General features: G+C 37.9%; 3 protein-coding genes across 9 annotated transcripts in view; 2 read left to right on the top strand and 1 right to left on the bottom strand.

The window, feature by feature from the left end:
* Positions 1–30: 30 nt before the first annotated feature.
* CUNH12orf60 (chromosome unknown C12orf60 homolog) lies at positions 31–15721 on the top strand. Of its 4 annotated transcripts, none has more exons than XM_053895748.1 (3): positions 162–396; positions 760–826; positions 14791–15721. In XM_053895748.1, the coding sequence occupies exon 3, from the start codon at positions 14815–14817 to the stop codon at positions 15547–15549; it is 735 nt and encodes a 244-aa protein (XP_053751723.1). In that variant the 5' UTR covers positions 162–396; positions 760–826; positions 14791–14814; the 3' UTR covers positions 15550–15721. The 4 variants fall into 4 exon arrangements, with proteins under 4 accessions (XP_019307609.1, XP_053751723.1, XP_053751722.1 ...); XM_053895747.1 differs by having other exon boundaries at positions 714–826; XM_019452064.1 differs by lacking the exons at positions 162–396; positions 760–826 and adding an exon at positions 31–139.
* Positions 33–16532, top strand: part of PDE6H (phosphodiesterase 6H) — a 179598-nt gene continuing 163098 nt past the window's right edge. The window contains exon 1 of one of the 2 annotated variants that reach the window (XM_019452075.2): positions 33–139. The gene's annotated coding sequence lies outside the window, so the exon portion shown is untranslated. The remainder of the gene's footprint in view (positions 140–16532) is intronic. The other variant, XM_019452074.2, reaches the window with a different exon arrangement.
* On the bottom strand, positions 1242–12087 carry SMCO3 (single-pass membrane protein with coiled-coil domains 3). Of its 3 annotated transcripts, XM_019452068.2 has the most exons (3): positions 11755–12087; positions 4429–4491; positions 1242–3109 (listed from the first exon to the last, which is right to left on the bottom strand). In XM_019452068.2, the coding sequence occupies exon 3, from the start codon at positions 3091–3093 to the stop codon at positions 2416–2418; it is 678 nt and encodes a 225-aa protein (XP_019307613.1). In that variant the 5' UTR covers positions 3094–3109; positions 4429–4491; positions 11755–12087; the 3' UTR covers positions 1242–2415. The 3 variants fall into 3 exon arrangements, with proteins under 3 accessions (XP_019307613.1, XP_019307614.1, XP_019307612.1); XM_019452069.2 differs by lacking the exon at positions 4429–4491 and having other exon boundaries at positions 1242–3065; positions 11755–12082; XM_019452067.2 differs by lacking the exon at positions 4429–4491 and having other exon boundaries at positions 11755–12081.

The following is a 16532-nucleotide window of genomic DNA, read 5'->3' as shown; positions in this document are numbered from 1 at the left end:
GCCATCCTTACGTCACTTCCTATCCCTATTGCCGGAGATCTTAGCGTTTCTCCGCCCTGGTACCATAGAGAGGAACCAAGAACTCCCGGACCAGAGTCTTCTTCCGCTCCGAATTAACACCGAATTGGTTGACTGTCTGGTAAGAGCCCGCCCCCATTGCGCAGAACCACGTTAATTGACACTTCTTTAGACCAATAGAAATAAGGAAAGCGGAGCAAGTGGGCTAGGTGATTGGCTGATGAGAAGACTACTTTCCCTCTAGGACCGAGACATTCTGACTTAATTTCCGGGGTCTCCGTCACGTTGGGTTGAACGGGACGATTCCAGTTAGCTGTTTTGCGGTGTTTCTTTTGGCCAGAATTGTATTAGTTTTTGGATTTTGGATTTTTTCGTGATGTAAGCGCGTGCTGTCTCTTTTGGTTGTGTCTGTTTGAGAGCGGGCCCCCAAATTGCACTTGGTACTGTGTTTGTTGCTCTTTGCTAGCGTCATGTCGGTCTGGAAATTTTATAGGCACACAGAGCATTTTGTAGATTTGAGCAAGTTTGTGCCCGTTTTAGAGTTCCAGATTGTTCACCTACGATAAATTAATCTACAGTAATCTACAATAAGTTTCAGAGGAGGAAATGTGGAGATACGTCTGCAATTTTAAATCTAGAAGTGGCGAGGTTGATTTATGTTGGCTCCTTTCCCTTTTGGTCTTTTCACCAGCTAGAAGTCCTTTATGATGTCACTATACCTATATACGGATTTTCACTTAGGTCTAGTCTTTCATCCTTCCCTGCTATCTGCGGTTTGTCTGAGACTCCTCCCCCTTTCCCCTTAAAGGTAAGCTCAAATATTTAAAAATTTTACTTTTAAAAGACTCCCTTGGTTATTTCTGATTTTAATATCCCTTAATAGGAAAATATTTTAGATACAGTTCTTACTATCAATTATTGTAAATACTCCAACATTGAAGGAGATACATACTAATTTTAGCAGCAGAATATTTAAATGTGCACTTAAGCATTTAAGATCGGTTCCTTACCTAAACTACCCTTTGTTTTAGAAAATTTCCCGGTTTGGTTTTGGACCGAATTTTGAGTCCCAGAAAGAGCATTAACAAGGTATTGTAGTTTAGAACTTGTAAGTTAGGTAATAAAAAAATAAGCTTTAATTTTGAATGTGAACAAATTTAGTTTGCAACTAAGTTTAAGAAGCAGTGACAGAAGACAAAATGAGTACATTTTGAAACATTAAATTATTTCATCTAGCTTTTTAATTTTGGGGACATGATGAGATTTTAAAATCTCAAGACATTTCTTGTACTTTTATGCAAAAAATAAACTGTAACAAACACATTCTTGCATCAACAACTTATTAATAATTTTGTGAATAGAACCTAAGAGTCTCGATGGGTAGTTATTGGTGAAAAAACACTTGTGTCTGTAGAAATTAACTGAACCATTAGGCCTCATTAACCTCTGGATTTTTCTGAAATCAGGTAATTAATGAAATGGGCCACCTAACGTTTTATGTAGCAGAGGCAGCTTCCATTCTGATAGTATTGAAAATGAAATTTCATTTTTCTGAAAACTCAGGGTAATAAAAATTATGACTCTCCTTTAAATGACAAAGTGACAAATTCTTAAGAGAGTAACAGCTTCCTCCCCTGCATCCTAAGTGCATGTTATGTAAGTGTAGCTGGGGTTTGCATGTTTTCTTTTTAAATGTTCCAGAGGGTTCACACGTTCACATGAGGGATATTCAATCATTACACCACAGTTGGTCAGGGTTGATTGCCATTATAGAAACAGAGCCTTTATCTTTTTAGTTTTAACTTTTATCTTTTAAAAAATCCATCCAGGTTATAGCGTGTGATTAGTAGAAGGTAAAGAACCATTGTGTTCTTTCATGATTGAATTGTTGCAAAACCATATTTCAGTCTCTTCCAGTTTATAGAAAATTGGATTTAAACTGATGAACAAAATTATGGTTGCATTTCTATTTCATTCAAAGGTCACAGTTTGTCTAGGCAGCAGTTACCAAGTACATCGCCTTAGAACTAAATGATGTCTGAAGCTAGTAGTAGAAACAAAAGTCAGTGTAAATTTTAAAGATTTGAGGAATTAGAAAAGGAAAAGGTAACCCTTACATCTGCTCTTCTACAATAGCATTAAACCTAATGTCGATCTGGTAGAGAGCAGTGTAAGAAGGTATCCTGGGATATAATTTTACCTCACAGGGTCTAGCACCAGCTGATTTAGGCATTCATTGTTGACACAAAACTCTAGAGGCATCTAGTTTCAACATCTCTAAACCATCTTGCCACGTTGTTAACTGTATTTATGTCCATGTTGGAAACTTACAGAAAATGAACCTAATCAAAGAAGCAGAACACTGTTGTTGAGAAGCAGAAGTGGCACAGTGGCTGTTTATTTCATTTGGTGTTTCACTATGTTGGTGACTTCAGTAATGGCATGATGATATTTTTCGGAAGCTGACTTGAATTCCACCAGATGCTTCTCATAACTTTTAATGGCTGCTTGAAGCTGTGTTTTCTCCACTGCTCCCAGGATAGCACGGAAAATCATATCTATGCCAAGGCCAAGAACAGCAACCCCTATACTACCAAGGAGAGAAGCACCAATTTGAGCTAACACGGTGACCAACTTGTTAATTATGCCAGTTGTGACATTTGAGCCCACAAGTTTGACAGCCACTGCACTGGCTGCAGAAGTAGCTTCTCCCAGGATGACTGAAATGACCTTTTGTACTATTGCAATTTTCTCTGTTTCCCTTTCTTTAATATCCTGAAGTTTTCTGTAAAGGGTTGGCTCTAGTTTATCTTTCAGTGCTTCATCAACCTTTTGCAATTCTTTTTGGATTTCCATCATGGCTTGGATGATGATATCACAGTTTTCCTTGATGGTCCCATCTCTTTTCATCTCAATGGAGGCCAGGCTGCACCGCAAGTGCATGTTTAAAACCCCAATGAGCTTATTGGTGGCGTTGAAGCTATCAGATAAGCAGTCAAGAAGCTGCTGGTGAAGACGGTTGACTTCTTGCCTTCTCCTTGGGTTATCTGGGTAGAGGAAGTCACTGTGAGCCATATTTCAAATATAACTTCTGAAAAATAAAGTAGTAAATATTCACTAAAACTTTTGAAAAATAGCTGTTGTCTGCATACATTTGACCAGGAAATCTTATACTTTATGAATAGAAAAATAGCACTGTGCTGTCTAAGGAATTCCTCAGAAAATTCAACAGGTTCTTCAAAACAATTATTTTTATGAAACTTAGAGTCAGTGGATGGAAATGTGGGTAACAGAATGCAACCTGTTGGTGCATTAATTAGGGCACTAGCTTTTTGTGGTGGAGAGAAATCCTAAATAGGAAACATTTGGGTTTATCAAGTATCTTATTTGACAAATGTGATTATTTCCAAGTAATATTTAATAGCATTTGACATACTGTGTAGTTAGCCCTTGGTTTCCAGTGCTGCTTAATTTTCCCAAACCCTAGTCACCTACCAGATTGTTTTCTTTAATATTTGGAGTTAAGTTACTAGGGCCAGGAGAATAGTAAGATCTGAGTTTACAGGGCTATTAATATTTGATTTTGTTTGTATACTGTTACTTTATACTATTCAAGTCACTCTGTATGTCCTTACAGGCAATTATTTGGTCTCTAAACACAGGGGCCATCCAAAGGCAACACAGATATAACATTAGAATCTTTACACAAAATTTTCACGTTAAGAGCACATATTCAAAATTCTTTAGATTAAAATCTCCCTTGGGGAGAAAGTGTTCATGGTGCCGGACACAGTGTAGTTATGACTACCTCTGTAGTGTCCGTTTGCAAATCTTATAAGTTATTTAGACTGGTCTGTAGTGCACTTGTGCACTATTAAGTTTAGCTAGAGGGAGGGGCGCCTGGGTGGCTCAGTTGGTTGGGTAACCGATTTCGGCTCAGGTCATGATCTCACAGTTTGTGAGTTTGAGCCCCGCGTCAGGCTCTGTGCTGACAGCTCAGATCCTGAAGCCTATTTCAGATTCTGTGTCTCCCCCTCTCTCTACCCGTCCCCTGCTCACGCTCTGTGTCTCTCTGTCTTTCAATAATAAATGTTAAAAAAACTAAAAAAAAAAAGATTAGCTAGAGGGATGCCTGGGTGCCTGGGTGCCTCAGCCGGTTAAACATCTTACTCTTCATTTCGGCGCAGGTCATGATCTCTGTGATATTGAGCCCTGTGTGGCCTCCACCCTGACAGCATGGGGCCTGCTTGGAATTCTCGCTCTCCTCTCTGCCTTTTCCCTGCTTTCTCGCTCTCTTTCTCTCTCTCTCTCTCTCTCTCTCTCTCTCAAAAAAAAAAAAAAAAAGCTAGCCTCAGTAAGAAGACAATACCATTTCGTGAAAGTAGTAAGGAATGAGTAGCAAGAACGCACCATCGAATAAATAAAATGAATCTGGTAGGAGCCTCCTTGTGTTTATACTTCTGGCTCAGGGTACTATGTAGAGAAAAAAGGAACAAGCATGTTCTGAGTTTATTTGGGTGAAAAAGTTTGAGTCCTGTAAGAACAATGTTACTCCATATGCATTTGAATAGGCTTAGTATGTGCTTGGCCAGTCTATTTTTAGTTTAAAATTCTCTTGGGAGAAAAGAGAAAATGAAATCTGTATGGGGTCTGGCACATTCTGTCTTGAGTAAACAACATCCTGAGGAATTCAGGCCCTATCTATTTTGGGACCATGGGTCTTGGCCTAGATATGAGGAACCTCACAAGCATAGAATGAAGGAATGAAGATACTTTTTTCTCAAGAAAATAAATATGAAAATAACCTACTCTCCAAGTCCTAAAGATATCATTTGAAAATGGAAAGGGGTACACTTTTTAAAAAATGGATAGGGAACATAATTATTTATGCTGTTAAATTTAGAAAAAAAATGTCTCAGTACCCCTGATAGCATAAATTATCATGGCAAAAAATTCATTTTTTAAAAAAGTCCATTGATTTATTTTGAGAGAGTAAGAGTGCAAGTGGGGGAGGAGCAGAGAGAAAGGAAGAGAAAGAATTCCAAGCAGACTCCATGCTGCCAGTACAGAGCTGGACGCAGGACTCGAACCCACAATTCTTGAGATCACGACCTGGGCCTAAATCAAGAGTTAGACCCTCAACCAATGGAGCCATCCAGGTGCCCTAGTCAGAAGTTCATGTTTATATTTGATTCAGATCCGGCACACCCATGTGTTAACACAAATTGCCACAAAACTGTACTTAGAAAATGTCTCAAGTTCAATTAAAGAAATGGCTGAGGGTTTATTAAATACTCCCCAAACACACCATTGGGTTGCAAACTGCACTTCAATAACCACGAATCTGAACTTTGATTTCTCTTTTATCTTCTTGAAATTTTCCATTAAACTTGTTTCTTTTTTTGGCTCTGAGTTTTCAGATATTATCATGAAGTGAAAACTCCAGTTTCTGACTTTGAATTCAGAAGATCATGAACTACATTGCTATTCAGATATTTAGGTGAGAGGAGTCGTTCTTACCCTGAAAAAGCATAAAATATCTCTAGCATCTATCCTATGCCATTATCTGAAGGCATAGCTTCCAGAAAAGGTGTGTGGTCCTATGTATGTAAAGATAAACAAATGGAGAGATGAGTCTTCCTTCTGGGTGGGAGGGTGAATGCTTCCAAGTGGTCAGTTTCTTCCCAGTTAATACACTGTGTTAGCACAACTTGATGAATGAATCATAAAGTAACAATCAGGATGTTGTTTACCTGAGGAGAATATGTACCAGATCCCACACAGATACAGAGGACTCCATTTTCTCTTTATTTTCTCCCAAGGGTTTAAACAAAACTAAATAGGTGAGGTTTCCTATTTTTCCAGGAAAAGTAATGATGGGAATTTTTCCTCCCTCAGTATTAAAACATTATGAAAACAATCAGTATTGTACGGGTATAAGAATAGATGAACTCCTAGAACAAAACAGTTCTGAAAACAGACCCTTTTATATATTTGATCAATAATAAACATAGAATCTCAAGTCGATAGTAATTGAAATTATTATTCTATAAATGTTCCTGGCATAATAGACTAGTTTGGGGGGTTAAAAATTAATTTTAAAAAGTTAATGTAATATATGTAAAAAATTATAAAGTAGCTAGAAGAAAATGGATAATTTTCAGATGTTTATATGGAGGAGGACTTTATACACTTAAAGCCAAAGTAAAAAGTTACACAAAAATTTGATTAACAAGGATGACCATGTAAAAAGAACTAAAAGCAAACTGGGAAACGTGCAAGAAAAATGAAGTATGAATTTTCAAAGAGTGTTGTAATAAATAAGAAAAACAGTAGTAATCTAATAGCTAAATGAGCAAACAACTTTAAACAGGACAGTAAAAGAATAATAGCTAATTAATTGATGAAAAAACTTAAATCTTACCTGAAAGACAGAGTATTTCAATTATATTTTCTTTCTTTTGTATACCCAAGCCCTTCTTCCCAGTTTCCAGATATCAAGCTATAATTTTGTGCCAGTAACAAGTTTGAATAAGAGACACCATGACTTGCTCAGAATTGTTTTTCAAATCTAATCAAAAATGACTTTTATTTTTTCTGAGTTGGGCTTACCTTTCTAGCTCCTTTTCTCTTGGGGAAGGGTGTTGAAAAGGTTCCTCTGGTACTGAATAAGTTCAAGATTATTTTTATCCCAACAGTGAGGTAAACACTAGAGAATTAGGTGGAGGAGAGGTAGGGTTTTAAGGTGAAACTAATGAATTATTTTTGGACACGTGAAATTTGAAGAAGCTGGTGAAGGAAGCAGTTTAATAATTCAGTGACAATTTATCTAATGGACTAGTACCTTACTATGTATAAGAAAGCATGCTAGGCTCTATAAAGCACACAAAAATGAAAAAGTACATGGTCCCTGCTTTTATGGCATTTCCAATCTAGTTAGGTAGTTAAGACATTTAAAAATACACGTGGAGTTGAAAGTAATGTGTCATTTGAAATTGTAGGCTTGGCGCTTGACTTGTGCACATTCAAATTTTATTTTATTTTAATTTTTTTTGCCAGTTTCTACAAATTATTTATTATATTTTTTTATTTCTATTTTGTTCTAAATATTTATTGTCAAGGTAGCTAACATACAGTGTGCTCTTATTTCAGGAGTAGGTTCCCATGATTCATCACTTACATGCAACCAGTGCTCATCCCAACAAGCGCCCTCCTCAATGCCCATCACCATTTTCCCCTCCCCTCACCCCCTCCCCCCCCATCGACCCTCAGTTTGTTCTCTGTATTTAAGAGTCTCCTATGGTTTGCCTCCCTGTTTGAAACTATTTTTTCCCCTTCCCTTCCCCCATGGTCTTCTGTTAAGTTTCTCAAGTTCCACATATGAGTGAAAACATATGATATCTGTCTTTCTCTGACTGACTTATTTCACTTAGCATAATACCTTCCAGTTCCATCCACGTTGCTGCAAATGGCAGGATTTCATTCTTTCTCACTGCCAAGTAGTATTCCATTGTGTATATAAACCACATCTTTATCACATTCAAATTTTGAACAACCCACAGGTTAATATATATTAACACTAGGGCCATATGGAAATATTCAGTCATCTAGGGAAGGTTAACAATTTGTACACTTTAAAACTGTTACTCTTAAATAAGTGTTTGATATTTAGAGGAGAGGTTGTAAACCACATGGAAAAACAGCTGGCAATATGCAGCATTTCTACTATTGCCCATGACAATTTAGCTTCGACTCTCAAATTGCTTACTTCACTCAGCAAAACAAAAGCCTTGCAATTAGTTGGAGTCACTCTTCTTCGTCTTCTTTTTTTAAATCTTTATTTATTTTTGAGAGAGACAGCAAGACCGGGGGAGGGTCAGAGAGAGAGAGGGAGACACAGAATCTGAAGCAGGCTCCAGGCTCTGAGCTGTCAGCACAGAGCCTGATGCAGGGCTCAAACTCACAGACCATGAGATCATGACCTGAGATGAGGTCAGACACTTAACCGAGAGAGCCATCCGGGTGCCTCCGAGCCACCCTTCTTGAAGATCATAGTGTTACTTAGGCATGCCTCAAGTGATGTCTTACCAACAATACACTTCACTTACCTAAGAAGAGTTCTGGGTCATATACTTCTTCCTATCTTTATTACAATTTCAGGGATAACCATTTATTTATTTATTTATCTATCTATCTATCTATTTATTTATTTATTTATTTTATTTTTAGTTTTTTTTTTTTTTTAAGTTTTTTTTTGTTTTTAACGTTTATTTTTGAGACGGAGAGAGAGCGCGCAAGTGGGGGAGAGACAGAGAAGAGAGCAAGACAGAATATCTGAAACGCCTCTGCACTGGCAGCACAGAGCCCGATGTGGGGCTCAAACTCACGAATCATGCATGAGATGATGATCTGAGCCACACTCAACCGTCTTAGCCACCCGGGCGCCCCGGGGATGACCTTTTAAATATTGACTTTAAAATTCAATCTTTTAAAAATCATTTCAAAGTCATTTTATAAAAGACATTTAAAGATTGGCACCTACAGGGAGCTATGTGGTATACACTTCATCCAATTCTTACTTATTACCTGCACCTTTTGTGTGGTAAATGTGATTTTTACATTATTTGTTATCACATGATAGTGTTCCCTGTCAATGAAAAAAATTCACTTTATGCAGTTAGCATCCACTTCTTAGCAGCAGAGTTTGTACTGTTATTTGAGTTATTTTATTGCTGTGGTTCATGAAATAGGTTCCAAAGATTCTGGGGCAGCCTGATAGAGAATTGCTGGCCAGCAGGCGGAGCTCGTGGTCTCTGGCATGCCTATTTTTCCAGAGCCTTTGCTGAAGCAGCTATGATTTCTTGTTGCTATATATGGACTGTGGGTGCATAAAATTTTATTTGATGACAGAGTTCTGTTGCTAAAAGGAAGTTTGGAAATCACAGGTATTTTTGTCTTGGGAAATTGGAATGTGAACAAAGACTAGCTTCAGTGGATTCTTACTGAAATTAACCTTGTCAATTTTGTTGAAATGAGAAGTCAACATTCAAGACAGAAGAGTGTATAAATGGTAGAAATATATTGATTGTATCTAAAAGTTAAGATTTATTTAGTGATACTATACAATTGTTTTAGTTTTTTTCAGGGAAGGAACCACCTTACAAAGTGAAAATGTATTGATTATCACATGTTCAAATAAAAAATTCTCAGGATACTTTTGTGAATAATAGTAGTTAAATGTCAAGTGTCACAGAAATTTAAAGAGGGAAATTATATTGAGGTGTTCAGAGGAAGCGTCACGGAGAAACACGTGATATGTGTTTTGACAGATGGTAGAATTATAATATGAAGAAATTAAAAGATTTGATAAAAAAGTATTTTAAAATATAAAGTCAATAGCACTGATATATAAACACTTTTTTTTTTTTTTTTTTTTTTTATTTATTTTTGGGACAGAGAGAGACAGAGCATGAATGGGGGAGGGGCAGAGAGAGAGGGAGACACAGAATCGGAAACAGGCTCCAGGCTCTGAGCCATCAGCCCAGAGCCTGACGCGGGGCTCGAACTCACGGACCGCGAGATCGTGACCTGGCTGAAGTCGGACGCTTAACCGACTGCGCCACCCAGGCGCCCCATAAACACTTTAAAATAGAAGAAGAAAAACACCCATTAACCTATCTTAATTTTTTTTTTTTTGGTTATTCCTTTCTAAAGTTTGTTTAAAGGTGCAAGTAGTTTACAAAGTTGCAATAACAGTGTAAATAAAATTTTCATCTTATATTAATTTACCTAAACACTTCCCTTTATTTCTAGTTTTATAATCATTATATAAAATATTCCATAAGATATCTATCATAATTTAATAAATATCCAATTGTTTCCCTATCATAATATTCTTTAAAAAATTTTTTTAATGTTTATTTATTTTTGAGGCAGAGAGAGACAGCATGAACAGGGGAGGAGCAGAGAGAGAGGGAGACACAGAATCTGAAGCAGGCTTCAGGCTCTGAGCTGTCAGCACAGAGCCCAACGTGGGGCTTGAACTCACGGACCATGAGATCATGACCTGAGCCGAAGTCGGATGCTTAACCGACTGAGCCACCCAGGCACCCCCCCATCATAATATTCTAATGGACATTTTAATACACAGTTTTTCCCCTTTTCAATTACCTGGATTATTTCCTCAGGATAATTTCCAGAAGAATTCTATAATCCATGGGAAATAAAGTTTTTATTGCTTTTGATAAGTATTGCCAATTGCATTCCAAAAACTTTTACACTACCATCAAAAATAAATTTTTACAGCAGGACACTGTATGTTTCAAAGTCAAAGATGGTTCTGTTAAACATTGTTAATTTGGGGAGCATGCAGTTAAATTTCAAAAAGTTTTTGCTTTTGTAGAAATACATAGTGAATATGTTAATGATAAAATGATATGCTTGATCTCTGAGATTTGCTTCAAAATAATCTGGAAGGGAGAGTGGAGTAGGGTTACAGAGGATATAAAATCAACCTTGTTTTGATAATTTTTGAAGCTACATTATGGGTAAATGGGAGTTTATTTTTTTATTATCTCCACTTCTGTGTATGTTTGAACTTTTTCCATAATAACAATTAAAGAAAAAGATAACTTCTCAGCCTCTAATGTTTAGTCATTTGTGCTCTCTGAGGTTTTACATTTCTCCAGGCTGTTACTTTCTCACTATCCATTTTGGGTCCAGCGATCATGCAAGTTTCACTTATTTGGGAACATGGGAAGAGGGTATAGGTGAAGCCCGAAGCTTTTCGGAAGAAAATAACAGCTATTAACTCGTTCTGGGCCTCCTTCTGTACATCAAAACCATGGCCTTTAATTGAAAAAACAAAATCAGGGGTGCCTGGGTGTGTCGGTTAAGAGTACAACTTTGGCTTAGGTCATGATCTCACAGTTCGTGAGTTCAAGCCCTGCATCGGGCTCTGTGCTGACCACTCAGAGCCTGGAGCCTGCTTCAGATTCTGTGTCTTCCTCTCTCTCTGCCCCTCCCCGGCTCACGCTCTGTCTCTCAAAGATAAACAAACATTAAAAACAACAACAACAACAAAAACAAGAAGCTGATCATGGTGTGATGACACTGTTTCCCATGTGAGTTCTTCTAAAAAATATTTCTGACTAGGGAGAGGAGTATCAAGGAGTTATCAAATGCTCAGGTGAGACTCCTCTACTTATGTGCCTTAAGGAATTAAAAAAATTAGTAGACAATGTTTCTTGCCCTCAAGAAGATGACAGTCAATTTGGAGATACACAGCAAATGCCAATGATATTTAAATGTAACATGAAGGAGCAGAAGCAGTATAAATTAAGTAGTAGTAGATTATATGTTTCTTCTTTTACAGATACTGAGTTGCTTATATTGGTGTTAAAGACAAGAGGAAATGTTACAATCCATGTAAACAGTACACATTCACATAGGTATCATTTCTTCTTTAATCCTAATAGTGATGTCTTTACTGCTTTATCTTCCCCTCTGATTTAATCAGTCATATGAGCTGTTACTTTTTTTTTTTTTTTTTAATCTGGTGTCTTCAGAGAAATAATCACAAGGAAGCTGACATCAGATCCTCTTAAAACGAAGTTGTTTTGTGACTATATTGTATTTATGGCTAGGATTCAAGACTGACATGTTGTTTCAGGAACCCTTTAATCCGGAGAAGCAGAATATTATATCAATACTAGTAGAAATATCCATATTGCTTACCTTGCTGTGTTCCTGAGTTCAGTAGCCCCAGCTTGTTTAGGAGTATTGCTGAAGGGCTTTTTCATCTGGTTTCATCCGGATGTTTCCGTGGAATGTGATGACTTATAGCCTTTGCTAGTCTCTGCTGGGTCCCTCTGCCTGTCTGGTTTATAGACAATTTCTGCATTCTTTGTTCTCAGAATTCTTCTATTTCCTGTATAATATAAAGTCAGTGTATGTTAAGTAACATAATTAGAAAGACTAGTAAAGTAGTGAGCCAGTTAATTTTCTGTTCTTGAATGGATTTCATTGTTGAAGGGCTGTACAACTGAACTAATTCTATTCAGCAGAGAAGATGACTCTGATCGCAGCTCTCAGATTCTGAGATTCTGTCCTGTCCGCTATTCCAGACATCAAGCTTCCTTTAGCTTCTGTTGCATTTATACTTCCATCTGTTGCTGGTGGCTTTGGGTCCTCAAGAGATGTAAATCCAGATACCTGCAGCCAAATGTGATTTGTGTGTAGAAGTTCTGCTCTTTATCACTGTCTCTCATTGCGTTGGTGAATGTCTTGACAACAGAAAAGCCCAAAAGACCAACCTGACTCCTTTCCCTTAAAGCTTAGATCATGGGGTGCCTGGGTAACTCAGGCCATTAAGCATCTGACTTTAAAAAAATGCTTATTTATATTTGAGAGAGACAGACAGACAGACAGACAGATGGAGTGTGAGTGGGGCAGAAAGAGACAGAGACAGAATCTGAAGCAGGCTCCAGGCTCTGTGCGAGCTCTGAGCTGTCAGCACAGAGCCTTACACAGGGCTTGGACTCATGAGTGGTGAGATCATGACCTGAAGTCAGGTGCTTAACCGACTGAGCTACCCACGCACCCCAGTGTCTGACTATTGATTTCAGCTCAGGTCATGATCTCATGGTGACAAGAGATTGAGCTCTGCACGGGGCTCTGAGCTGAGTGTGGAGTCTCCCTAAGATTCTCTCTTTCCCTCTCCCTATGCCCCTCCCCCACTCATGTGTGCTCTCTCTCTCTCTCATTAAAAAAAAAAAAAATGCTTTGATCAGAGTCTTCTATGCTTCTTCATCTAGATTCTGCCCTAATACCCACTGGTTCCTCTACAGCCGGCAGGGACACCTCAGACGCAGGAAAATCACTCAGTCCCCATATAACTTAATGGAAAAAACACAGGCTTAGAATTGGACCGTCCTGATTTTGTGTACCCCAAGTATCACTTCCTAGCTATGTAGCCCTGGGAAAGTTACTTAAGATTATTTTTTTTCATCAGTGTGATTTGAGTATTAGTTTGTAATTTATGGATTGTCATTATGTATTGAGTGAGATAATGCATGTATAATATGGCAAAAACTTACTAAATGGTAGCTATTCTTATTATATTAACAACACTAATTTCTGTTGCTATTGAGTGGGTAGAGGATATAGAACCAAATCCAACTAGAAAATGTGTAAAATGTAAAGATGCTGCTCTATAGTTTTAAAGAAGGATTAAGTGGGGTGTTATTTTACTTTTGTCCCAGTGGGTCATTTTGCACTTGACATATCCTAGGGCTTACCATGTACAGGCATGGGGGGAAAAAAGAGAAGAAAGATGTGTAGACAGTGTATTGAAAGTAAGTATGGATGGATAAGTACGATTTCAATAGGTGTGGAGGGGGAAGGAGTGGGAAGAGATAATGCAGGTGGAGGGAGTACTGTGAACAAAGGAGCTAACAAAGTATTGTAGAGCATTTCCAGGGAACAAAATTAATCCACTAGGCTGGTGGCACAGGATCTATATGAGAGCAGTGAAAGGAAGGCAAGTAGTGAAAAATTGAAAACAGTTTATAGATGACCTCAAATGCCATTCCGGGAAACTGTATTTTATTCTCTAGGCAATACTGAATTATTGAAGGTTTTTTATTATGAGATAATATGAGGAGGTTTGGATTTCAGAAAGGTTACTTCATATAAAGTGCATTAGTGGGTATAGCCAATAACGTAACTCAGTGCCTACAGTAACTGGACAAAACATAGGTAGCTGAAACACTTAGTGTAAGACAGTAGGGTGTAGAGGGTAAGTGTCTAGTTTAAAAACGACAGCTGTAGCTCCAGACGATTTTTCTAATTTATAACATGGGCTTAGTGCTGCCAGTTAATCTCATTTTTTTTCAATCATCAATAGCAATCCAGATTTCTATCTTTCAGTTTTTGAATTTAGCAGTTGATATGCGTTTTGAAACTACTTTATGGTGGGTCAAACAAACCACATCTGCTGGTTGGACTTTGCCTGTGGATTGCTGGTTTGTGACTCCGGGGCCAGTGTTCACAATCCTGTCTTTTTGTATCTCCTCTGGAATTCTACTTGTGAACGTTGGTTAGAGACATCAACACTCCTCTCTGAAGCAGAAGAGGAGGAATTGCAGTGAAGGTACAGAAACATTCGGAGGCAAGAGAGACTCTGATGGAGTTTGCATCAGATGGCCTTGATCTTCTTTGGAGTGTGACACTCTACCTCCTTGGTCTGCTGTTATCCACCTCTCAGAGCTATCTGATAGTTACTTTATATGTTCTGTCCAGGATTTTTAGTTGTACTCAATAGGAAAGATTGGATGGAGTGTGCTTGCTCTATCTTAACTGGAAGCAGAGCCCCTCTATGTAATTTGTAAGCTTTATACCATCTTCTCCACTAGATTGGATAGTTATTGAGGATAATCTCTGAGAATAATGCTACTCCATATATCAGCACATCTAATTGTGGATCTAGCACACAATATTCAATATGAGATTTAAGTTCATTGAAGCACTCCTACTTTATATATTTATATATAGAAAATATATATTTATATATAAAATATAAAATATATATATTTATTTTAATTATTTTTGCTGTTTTTTTAATTAAAACACAGGATCATTTCTGCTTTATAGCTTGGGTAGCTTTCCTACCCTTGACAGGCGTTACCTCCACATTTAGATTATACTTTCAGTCTCCCTATGGTAGACAAATATAATTTTAGTTTTGATTCGGATTACTACTTTGTTTTGCAGTGCTGAAACATTTTTGTTGGAGAAATGTCTTCAGAATCAGAAAAGGATAGAGACAGGCTGGTTCAAGCTGCCCAAAAGTTCTTCTTTCATATGCAAGATCTTGCTTCCTTCACTAACATACTTATTGAATTGTTTAACTACAGTATGAATACTCAGATCAACCACATGACTGTGAAAGAAGATGATAATGTTAAGGATGTCTTTGAACAAATGTTCAAAATTTTAAAGGAGATGCAATCTGTACTGGAGGCAAAGTATGACCAAATGCAAAAGGAACCTTTATGTTCCCAGATTGCAACAGCTGTTTGTTCCATAGTTGAGAAGAACACCAATGTAAAGGAGTTGCATCAGTCAGCTAAAGAAATGTTCAAAAATGTCCACACACCAGTCATTGTCTCTGTGCTGAATAGTAGTAACATCCTGGGGAGTTTAGAATCTTCTGTCTCACCCTTGATGAAATATCCCATCATGAATCTTCGGTTAAGTGACCTCTATAGAAAAGACACCAAAGAGCAATCAGATGCCACCACATCTGAGAAAAGCACAAGTCCAGGGCCACCCCAAATCAGTACAATAGACACCTTGAAGAAGTTGCAGGGTGCGCCGAAAAGTGAGCAAACCAAGAATACCATCAAGTCCACTGCAGATCAGCTGGAGCAAATTGTCAAAGCTTTGCTACCAATCTTAGAGGTCCTCCAAAAAGTCATAAGCACTATGGAAACCAAGACGCCTGTGCCTAAGAAGACCAATGACCAGTAGGAGTGCTCATTTCTGTCAGAGAATCAGTTTGAGTCCTGTGAAATTTTGGAGTATGTTCTAAGACCTTTCATGCTAGAAATGTGTTATGTTGAGACATAAGTGCAAAGAGTAGTCACCCAACAGACCATTTACCTTGAATTTTGCTTTATTCAAATAAAAATAATCAAAGAAAGCCTGCTTGAAGTGGCAGTTACTAAAGATAACATTTTGTTCAGAAAAGCAAGGTAATGTATTATGTTTGAGTATGTTTCTAAACGTTACCTGTCGTCTTAAAACAGTTAAAATAACCCCAAACTAATTTCCACCCTTAGTAATTTTTTTTGAACATTTATTTACCTTTGAGAGACAGAGAGAGACAGAATGTGAACAGGGGAAGGGACAGAGAGAGAGGGAGATGCAGAATCAGAAGCAGGCTCCAGGCTCTCAGCTGTCAGCACAGAGCCTGACACGGGGTTCAAACACATGAACCATGAGATCATGACCTGAGCTGAAGTCATACACTTAACCAACTGAGCCATCCAAGCACTCCCCACCCTTAGTAATTCTATTTCTAGATACTGCAGTGCGAAATCCAGGTAAATGTCAACGTTATCATTAGATAATCTGGCAGAAACTACTGTTGAGACAGGACACGTATAAAATAAACTTCTGCATTTCTGGCCCTTATATACCCATCTCTGAAACATTAGTGCCTTAACTCTTATATGCCATCACTAAATACTTTTGGTATGATTTATCCAGAAGTCATTGATTGATTGATTGATTGATTTTTTAATGTTTATTTTTTATTTTTGAGAGAGACAGAGACAGAGCACAAGTGGGGGAGGGAGAGAGAGAGAGGGAGACACAGAATCCGAAGCAGGCTCCAGGCTCTGAGCTGTTAGCACAGAGCCCAACGCGGAGCTCGAACTCATGAACTATGAGATCATGCTCTCAGCCGAAGATCATGACCTGATCGTGATGCTTAACCTACTGAGCCACCC

Source organism: Panthera pardus, unplaced genomic scaffold (assembly GCF_024362965.1).
Source record: "Panthera pardus isolate Hobbes unplaced genomic scaffold, ASM2436296v1 HiC_scaffold_6, whole genome shotgun sequence".
NCBI lineage: Eukaryota > Metazoa > Chordata > Mammalia > Carnivora > Felidae > Panthera > Panthera pardus.
The sequence above is the reverse complement of the archived record's forward strand: the minus strand, read 5'-3'. Positions and strand labels throughout refer to the sequence as shown.

What these genes read in the sequence shown, in the direction of transcription:
- SMCO3 (XM_019452068.2), bottom strand. Translation starts at nt 3,093, where the DNA reads ATGGCTCACAGTGACTTCCTCTACCCAGATAACCCAAGGAGAAGGCAA.
- CUNH12orf60 (XM_019452064.1), top strand. Translation starts at nt 14,815, where the DNA reads ATGTCTTCAGAATCAGAAAAGGATAGAGACAGGCTGGTTCAAGCTGCC.